A 10284-nucleotide genomic window follows, 5' to 3' on the forward strand; every position below is an offset into this window, starting at 1 on the left:
TGATGATAGGCAGCTTAGGCTAGATGGTAAGTATTTGTGAAAACGGCTTGAACACTAAACTTGAGCAAAACATGTTTTTGGAGTTTTTTTGGTGAAAACCACAAAATTCAACACATGAAAAATAACATTTACTTAATCTATCTAAAATCTTAAAGTATAATAAAACACATGTCAATGTTTATTAAATGGAGGTTCAACTTATGCTTAAGTTTTGTTTCTGTTTTTGTTTTTTAACTCCTAAAAATATTTTAATGGCTTGGAAACAGCAGTTTGCTTTGAGCACCTAGTAAAAATAGAGATTGCTAATTATTCTGGCATAAATCTTAATATTAAAATACATTAATTTTAACACTAAAGCATATTAAATTTTAAAGAAAAAATATGTTTCCCACCTTAGAAAGATCTTTTCTTGCCTTGGATTGGGATCCTGACTTGAAAAAAAGATATTTTGATGAAAATGCCGCTGAGGTAAGTCATTACTCATTGCTGCTTTATCTTTTGATCACACTGTTTGTTACACAATTTTGCTGCTACCAAATGTTTATTCTGTCAGACAATTGGTTATGTACTAGAAAAGAAAAGGTTTGTTGGTTTTGAACATGCTTTCTGTTTCCGTTTTTTAGTTGTTTATAGGTGTGTATACAGGAGTTATTTAGAAGTGTGGTATAAATCTCAATGGAAATAAGCCTTACGATTCTTTAGAGAAAGTTTAGGAGTTTTTCATTACTATTCATAGTAAGATGGTATCACTAAAATGAGTTTTGTTTCATTTGTTCTCTTAACTCAAGAAATACTTCTCTTTAGGATTTTGAAAAACATGAAAGTGTGGAATATAAACCTCCTAAAAAACCCTTTGTGAAATTAAAAGATTGCATTGAGCTTTTTACAACAAAAGAAAAGCTAGGTGCTGAAGATCCCTGGTAAGAAACAAAGTTAAATGATTGTTTCTAATTTTTTCTTAAGGAGTTTTACTGAGGTATGTGCTGCATAAGGTTAAAAAAGTGATAACTAAATTCCCTTCGATATTTTAAATAATAAGTATTTATATGATAATAGTCTATTAGGAGGGATGAAAATGTCTTAAAAGTATAATCATGTTAAGATTTAATCTCATTACTATATTTTCCATAATAGCCATTTTACTATGAATAATTAATTTTAGTTGCATTTTCTTAAGAATTTTTAGCTGTGCAGCCATTTTGAGAAAAACTGTTTTAGGAAAATGATAATGATATGTTTTGTGGTGTTATTAATTCCATTAGAGCCCAGAAATTTTTGAGATTTTCTAATACCTATATCTTAGCACAGTTTTGTGATGCATCCATGTCTTTTTAGCATGCAGAAATGTAAATAATCTAGCCCTCTTCATTTCTTTGAATATTTATTTACGTATTAGTTTATAGTAGTTAACTCTATTTAGAAAATGTATTGAAGATTAAATAAGAGTTCCTGTCAATGTGGTACATATTAGGATACAATAACTGCTCACTGAATAAATGTAGAACTTTTCAAAGTTTTCATATATATATATTTTTAATTACCTCTGTCAAGCTTTAAATGTTTCTCTTTATTTTTAGGTATTGTCCAAATTGTAAAGAACATCAGCAAGCAACAAAGAAATTGGATTTATGGTCTCTGCCTCCAGTACTCGTGGTACATCTCAAGCGATTTTCTTATAGTCGATACATGAGAGACAAGTTGGATACCTTAGTTGATTTTCCTATCAAGTAAGTTCTGATTATACTTCATAAACATTGGACAGCTCTTAACTTCTTTTAAACATTAGGTAGCTTTGGGCCCAGTTTCAGTTTTTCAATGTATTTTTGAATAGTTCTAACAATTTGTAAGGATCGGTAACAATTTTTATTGCTATTTAGAGATTTTTTTTCAAGGAACAAAGAGAAAATATACTCTTTTTAAAAAGTAGAATAAAACTCATTCTGTATTACATTATTATAGATTCATTGGCCCTGTTTATAAATCTAAGATACTCAATAATTGTGTTTTTCCTAGGAATTATTTCATTGTTAATCATCAGATATTCTTAAATATGCTTATAAAAAGAGACTAAAGTAATATAGAAAGATAAAACAGTAATGTAATCATTTCTATCGTGTCATCCTTCAGTTCTCTTATTGCACTGTCCAAAGTATGACAGTATTTGTAAAAAAGTATAAAGTTGTCCGGAGCCAGCATCTTTGTAGTCCTTTTTTTTTTTAAAGCTTTCATGAAACATAATTGAGAATTCAGAACAAAAAGGAATATTATGTTCTCATTTATATAGTTCAGGAAGGACTTTATCACGCAATATTTTACAGCAAGAACTTGATACTCTCCCATTTGCCAAAAAAAACTGATAGTAGTCTTTTATATTTCATGATATTTATACACCAGATTTACTTTGATACAGTTAATAAGTAGACAGATGCTGAAGGTGGGTGTATATACAGAGGTTTTTAGAAGGAAATAAATGATGTAATATTGAAAATATTCTTTGGATTGCTTATTCTAACTCATGTTTATAAATTTAAAATTGAACATGTTTTGCAATTATGGAAGCAAAAAAATGGTAATTTTCTCTTTAACAAAATTATAATCCATCAGAGTTTTCAAGAATATATCACATTGACAATGTAAGTACAAGAAGCAGAATTAATGATAAGCTTGACTCTATTAGAGACATATTAGAAGTTTAGAATCAATATTGCTTTTTTATGTGGCAAGTACAAAAAAAAAAAAAAGAATAACCAGAAATAATGGTAAGCTATAAAATGGTTATATTCCAGTTTCATGCATGACAGATTATAAACTGGTTACATTTCAAAGAATGTTGCCCCTTTGGGATATATAGATTATCAAAACCAAGAAAGTGTAGAATAAATGTTGGGGTTTAATATATATTTAAATTATTATAAAATTTTTAAGAAAGTTGTTTTTCACTATCCTTTTAATCTTTCCTAAATAAATCATTCCTAAAAATGGCTTTAAAAATATAAAAAATAAAAAGGACCCAGATAGTAGATAGTGACGACTATTTAGTACTTAGCATAAAAACATCTGAATAGCAACAATCAGCAGAGAGTTTTTAAATTCTGAACCCATGAGAAAATTTTTGCGAAAACGTTCACATCTCGGCTATATACATGTTTTGTAAAGTTGTTTGGCCATTAGTAATTTCTTTAGTGAGATAGATGGATAGATGTATAACTATATCTATGTATATATAAGAGTCAAACAACGCTAACAGAAGGAAATAGAATTCATTGCATTTAGGGAAAACATAAAACTCACTTGATCTTTTTTTCAAACAGTGACTTGGATATGTCAGAGTTCCTGATTAATCCAAATGCAGGTCCTTGCCGCTATAATTTGATTGCTGTTTCCAACCATTATGGAGGGATGGGAGGAGGACACTGTAAGTTGACAGTTTACTTTTTTACTAAAATCATGATATTTGATAACTCCAGACTTATTTCCTAAAGATATTTATTACTAGTTAAAGGGAAAATGTGAGCTATGTCTTACATGTAGCAGTTGTTCAAAAAATATTGATTAATAAGTAAATCCGCTTTTGAACTTCTTTTTTTTTTTTTTTTTGACATCAGGAGTAGAGGATTAAGTTATTCATACTCCTCAGTTCAAAGCCCAAGAAAATTACTTGTCCATTCAGGGCTCCTGTCCTCCCCATTCTCTTTTCTCTTCCCTTTCTAATGTGTTTAACATATGTGCTCTTATAAATCATGCATCATTATTAAGTTACATAATTGGTATTATGGTAGAAATCTTACCTTTGTCTCTTACCACATATCTTAAGACATGTCCATTTAGTCCATTGCTTCTAAATACTACTCATTGTCCACTGTATTTTATCTCTCTGCTCACTTCATGGTAGACATTCAAATTCCCTTTAACTTTCTACCACTGTAAGACTGATAAATATCATTGTTTATGTTCCCCTTTGTGAGAATTTCTTTGAGCTGCATACCCAGAAGTGAGATTGCTGGGTCATGAGTATTTTAAGTACTGCCAGATGGCTCTCCAGGATAGTTATACCAGTGTACACTCTATTGAATCATCTTTGCATTCCTGGAAAATTCTACTTAGTGTTTTTTAATGTACCCCATTGGATTTGGATAACTAATTTTATTTAGGATGTTACAATTTAATTTGTAAGTGAAAAGGCCTTTATTTTTTTTTATATTGTTATTACTTTGGAGTGAGACTAGAGGTCTGTCTTTTTAATCTGTCCAAAGAATTAGCTTTCTATTTTATTAAATTTTTCTTTCTGTTATTACATGTATGTATTGTATCTCACTGATTTCTTCTCTTTGTTATATTTTTCTTTGTGTTGCCTTGGGTTTGCTCTTTAAAAATCATATTTTTTTCTTTTCCCAACTTTTTGGATTGAATGCTTTTTGTTTTCTATTTCCCACCCCACCACCACCCCCCATTGAAGGCTAAAATAAAAGCTCTAAATTTCCCTCTAAATACTGCTTTATCTTTATCCCATAAAACTTGAAATGTAATATTTTCAGTTACGTACTTTTCTAAAGATGGCATTTGTAAAGCTCTTCATTTTAATTTTATTTTGTAACAGGGCACTGTCTATATTATATTTACCCATGGGAGTTTATTAAAGCTTCCATGTGGCTTAATAAATCTGTTTGTTCAATGTTTGTGTGCTTGAAAAACATATTTTCTATTCAAACATAGAATTCTAAATCTAATAGTTTAAGCTTATCAGTTGTATTCATATTATTACCATCTTTGGTCATTTTTGATGTTCTATTTCTGAGAGGAATTTGTCAGAACTCCAGCTGAAGTATTGATTTATCTGTTTGTTCTAACAGTTTTATTAGTTATTTTGCATTATTAGTTGCATTTATGTTTACAGTGGGTAGCTCTTCTTTCTCTTTTGTTCCTTTTACCACTATTTGACATTCTTTTATTTCCTTTTATTTTTCTCAGAATTAGAAGTGTTAGTCTAGCTTCCTTTTGATATCATTTAGTTTGCAAACTGTGTGCCTTTTTGTTGGTTCTGCCTCTTACAAACCATATTATTGTTAGAGTTTTCTCTTTTTATTCAGTCTAACAATGTATTTCTTTTAATTTGTGAATGCAGTGGTCATAAATTCAGATTGACAAATTTATGGCCCACAATGGGATCCCCAGGAGAACAATAAATTCGTTTTGCAAAGTGTAGAATTATTTAGAAGACATGGCCTATAAAGTGCCACTTTTTAGAAGCTATGACAGCAGGTAATTGTTTTGAGGACATTTTGAAACTGTTCTTCAGTTATTGGATAGTTTGTACAAAGCATGGGATAGGAAAGGGGGCTTTTTTTTTTAATTATGCAGATTCATCGCTTTTTGCCTTTGTCTTGCTCTGTATTTTTGTTAGACTTAATGTACTTCTGGTACAAATACGACTACAAATTAGTGAGATAGTATTGTTGGAAAAATATTTGACATAGAAAATTTAAATTATGGTTGAGTTTCAAGCTTTGGAGTCAGAGACAGACCTGAGTTTGAATCCTAATTCTGCTACTTAAGAGCTACATTGTTGAACAAATTAAACTTCCCTTCATGTCTCACTTTCCCCATTTCTAAAATTGTAAGAATAATGATAATGCCTTCTTTATGAAATAATGCATGTAAAGTGCATGACAATGTGCCTGTTACATGATAAATGTTAATTACCATTTATTGTCATTAGTATTGTTATTCTGTGAATTAAAAAAATAATAAATCTGTTCTTTGTGTTCCTAGAATGAAAAAAGTTACAATTGCATCTTATATGAAAGTATCTTAGCATGTTGATTGTAGGAAATTATTTTAAAAACATTTTAATCAATGAAATCAGTTGAATGTGTTATAGATAGACCTTATATAAATGATTATCACATAATTTTTTAATTAAGTTTATTGGGGTGGCATTGGTTAATAAAATTATATAGGTTTCAAGTGTACAATTCAATGCCGTGTCATATGTATATTGCATTGTGTGTTCACCACTCGAAGTTAAATTTCATTATCATGTAATTTTAATAGGTATTTCTCATATAGATGATTTTAAATTTTAAGGGTTCTCCTCAGGAAACCATAGATATTTCATTCACCGAAGTGAATATATTTTTTCATTAGATACTGCTTTTGCAAAAAATAAAGATGATGGGAAATGGTACTATTTTGATGACAGTAGTGTCTCCACTGCATCTGAAGACCAGATTGTGGTAAGTGTCTTTTATTTTCTGATAATTAAGGAACCCACTGTTTTAAAGGAGGCCCAAAGGACATTGTAATCTATATTCTAGCAATTCTGATAGCTAAGAGAGACTTGCTCTGATTTAAAGAAGTGTAAAATCATTCCCTAACTGCAAATTTGTCTTCAAATTTACCCACTAACAGTGGAATAAATTGCAACGTGAAAATTTTTCTGGTAGTTTTCAACATGAAAACTGGAGTTTTTTAAGGACAATAATAAGTTACTATTCTAATAAAAAAATTTTTTTTCTGTAAAATAGGCTTCAACATTTCTAGACATTGACTGCTTAAAGTCAGAATGCTAAAATGGGAAGAAAAAATATCCCTCAAGAGCCTTACCATACATGTGATTTTTAAAGTAAAATTTTACCCTTTATGACAGTTAAATACTTAAACTCAAATTTATATAATTAGATAAAACAAAATCATAGATTTTTTAAAAATTAACCCTACGTATTTGTTGCTTTGATATTTTCTAAGTAGTAGAAAAAAGAGGAAGTTAGATCTATTTACACGTATCAGTTTATCAGTCACACCTGGAGCTAAAGTACTGGTATTTGTTTTGCTTTTCCATCAGGGCAGATTTTTATTATCAGATATTGATTAATGAAAAGATGACTAGTATATCCTAAGAAGAAAGCTAAGGCTTGCTAGATAAGTGTTTATTTCTCTATAAATTTTGCATTTCCATAAATTTTACTTATTGATCACAATATTACAAAGAGTGAGAAATAGAAATTTTGTTCGTGTGATATTTCCTGTACTGAGGTTTTTTCTTGATGTGGGGAATACTAACTGCTTTATTGCCCAGTTTAAATTACATATTCCTTGAGGGCAGAGATAAGCTTTTGTTTTAGTTTATAATACTTTAAAATCCTTCAATTTATGTCATTCAGCTTAATAAGCTAATAAACGTCTGAGCCCAATTATTGGCATAGTTTTAATCTGTCATTGGATGGAAAGATACAAAATTTTGAATCATTTCTCTCTAGCTGTTTGATATTTTTATCTATAAGTATATATTATACATACAAATTATGTACTGTTGCTTATCTCTAGCTATAACAAGGACTTGAATATTAAATATTCAATGTGTATATGTCTAAGTTAATTACATTTCCAGTTTATATATAGACTTCTGATTTCAAGTCATATCCCTCACTTTTCAATTCTGTTCTACTCTTTAATTTCCCAACAAAAATATCCTGAAATAGCCTACATCCTCCTTCAAAATCTTTCTGACAACACTGCCTTAATCTTACCTTCAAATAAACAGTATATCTTGTTTATATACAATATATGAATTTGATATTACCTTGCATCTTACAATAATGATTCTTCATTTAGTCAACAAGTATTTGAGTACCTTCTATATATAGGACTCTATTCTAAACAAGGTTAAAAACAGATATCTCTGATTTCAAGAGGTTTACAATGTAATAATGACAGAGGAGCAAATTAACAATTATATATGATAAATACTTAAATATCTTGGCTACATAGAAAAGGGCAACTGTCTCACCTGATTTGGGATTTAAGGAGACAGGACCACTGCGTAGAGAAAGTGGTGTTTAATCTGAGATAGCAAGTACAAATAGTAAATTAGACAAAAGAAGCAAAGTATTCTACGTAAAAAGAACAGTACCTACAAAAGTACTGAGGCATGACAGAACATAGCATTTAGAGGAACAGCAGATAATTTGATATTACTGAAAGAAAAGACTTATCAAGGACGTGGGGAAGAAATTGTCTAAATTTGGAACTCAGATCAACAATGATAGCATTCTTCATTGTTTAGACCTTTTATTAAAGGCTGTGAGGAGCACTGGATGATTGTTAAGCAATAGAAGAACATTATTAAATTTTTATGTTAACATCTGTTTGAGAATACTGTAGAAGTCAGTTTGGAAGGCACCAAGAAAAGAAGCAGAAAGGCCATAATTCTGCCTCCAGCAGAAAGGAGGCTGTCATGTAATTTAAGCAATAAGAGCTTCTAAGTTTAAAGTAGTGTTATTAAGTATATAGACAAGGGGATAATGGATTTGAGGTTCTTACTGGATAGAATTAAACAAACTTGATTAAGATTAGATATAAATGGAGATATAGAAGTGCAAAGAAGGAAAAATTGAAGATGACTCTTCACAATTCATCAAGATAGGAAATATAGGAAGATAATTTGCTATTGATGTTTGAAGTACCTATATAATAGCTAGGTGGAAATTTTCATTAGGTAGATGGTTTAATAGAATTAGCATTCAGGGGTGAGAACTAGCTTCAGTTATAAATTTGAGTTGTCAGTGTTAGGTAGCACTTGAAGCCATAGGTTTGAATGAGTCACTTAGTGAGAAGGAAGGTACAGGTTGAGAAAGACTAGTTGGCTAAGGACAGAACATTATTTTTTCAAAGGTCAGGACTTAATGAGTCCACAGAAAAGTCAGAAGAAACTGTAGAGACAGAAGATCCAAGGAAAAGTGGTGTCACAGAAACCAAAAAAGAATGTAAGAAAGAAGAGCAATAAAGCATGAAATGCTGGAGAGATTGACTAAAAGAAATAAAAAAGGCATTTATTTAATTTGTTTATAGGAGGTTATTGACCCTAGTGAAAGCCATTTCATTAGAATGGTTGGAGCAACAGGTCACATTGAATTGAGGAGTGTATATGAGAGTGAATGATGACTATTAGACTACTGTCTTCCAGCCTGGTTGTAAGGAAGACTTTTTATGCAGGAAAGTCCAGTAGGTAAGGACTCATTAAAAATACACAGCTATGATTGATGGAGCAATATCCTTCAGACAGTAGGAACAGGTGGACTCTACAGCAAACATAGAATGAAGTGGTTAGTATTAGAAAGAAGCTCATCTTTTCCTTAGAACTAGGAGGGAAGAAGGCATAGAATTCTATTTCATATTAGAGTAACTAGGTTAATCTGTTACAGAGTTGCATTTATTTATCTGTCCAACTTAGAAGAGAATAAAAATTTTAATTCCAGTAACCATTCTTTCTTTATATATAGAAGTCATATTTAATCAATGTTAGTAACTTCCATTTTACTGTGTGTTGTTTTTCTGTTTGATTTATGTCCTGTCAATAAAATTGGTTACCAGCTAAAACCTCATATTTAATGTGATCTTTAAGAATCATGACCTTTTTAACTTCCTTTGTTTGTTTTAACAGTCCAAAGCAGCATATGTACTCTTCTACCAGAGGCAAGACACTTTCAGTGGAACTGGCTTTTTTCCTCTTGACCGAGAAACTAAAGGTGCTTCAGCTGCCACAGGCATCCCATTAGAAAGTGATGAAGATAGCAATGATAATGACAATGATATAGAAAACGAAAACTGTATGCACACTAACTAATGAAAGTCCTAGAAGCCATAAAAGAGAGACTTTCCTGCTGGTGGTATCTATTGACATGATACAGTTATCCACCACATTAAACAAAAGTCTGAGATGGGGAGTTTCAGATAACCGAATGTAAATCCTTTATCAGATTTTAACTTGTGCAGTACTTGAAGTGAAACACAATGAAAACTTTAACAGAAATTGTCTCTTAATACATTTACAGTCTTGTATTTACAAGCTAAATATATATAGGAAATCACAAATAAACCCCTTTTAAGTTTGCTGCTGTTTTGATGAATTATGTTTTCTTTAATTTTTTTGGATGTGAGTTAATTGATGACAAATGTTAAATTTGTGGGTGTTGGTCATTTATTTTGCTCTAATAATACTGCAAGAAAACTATGGCTGAACTTAGTTTTTGGATAATCTAGTTCATGTGCATTAGACTACCATATATACTACTATGATATTTAGCTGCAGTATTAATGTGGCGTAAATACTGCAGTAGTATTCTTGGAAAACCAGATTTTCCAGCTATCCCTGGTAATCAATGTGGGCCTATTAAAAAACCAAATCATGATACAAGAAACAATCTTGAAAAAGTTATTTCTTTTTGTAGTATCATTAAAAATCCAGAATATTTTGTTCATCTTACTACTACTGTGGAAACAGGTTCT

The 10284-nt window shown here is 30.5% G+C and overlaps 1 protein-coding gene across 2 annotated transcripts in view; it reads left to right on the forward strand.

Moving 5' to 3' along the window:
• USP15 (ubiquitin specific peptidase 15) overlaps positions 1-9905 on the forward strand; it is a 113478-nt gene extending 103573 nt beyond the window's left edge. For both annotated transcript variants that reach the window (XM_011383839.2, XM_011383840.2), the window contains 2 exons: positions 6145-6233; positions 9440-9905. In XM_011383839.2, the coding sequence (XP_011382141.1) occupies positions 6145-6233; positions 9440-9622 (272 nt within the window). In that variant the 3' untranslated portion in view covers positions 9623-9905. The remainder of the gene's footprint in view (positions 1-6144; positions 6234-9439) is intronic.
• Positions 9906-10284: the final 379 nt, after the last annotated feature.

The sequence above is a fragment of the Pteropus vampyrus genome, unplaced genomic scaffold (genome assembly GCF_000151845.1).
Source record: "Pteropus vampyrus isolate Shadow unplaced genomic scaffold, Pvam_2.0 Scaffold545, whole genome shotgun sequence".
Classification (NCBI taxonomy): Eukaryota; Metazoa; Chordata; class Mammalia; order Chiroptera; family Pteropodidae; genus Pteropus; species Pteropus vampyrus.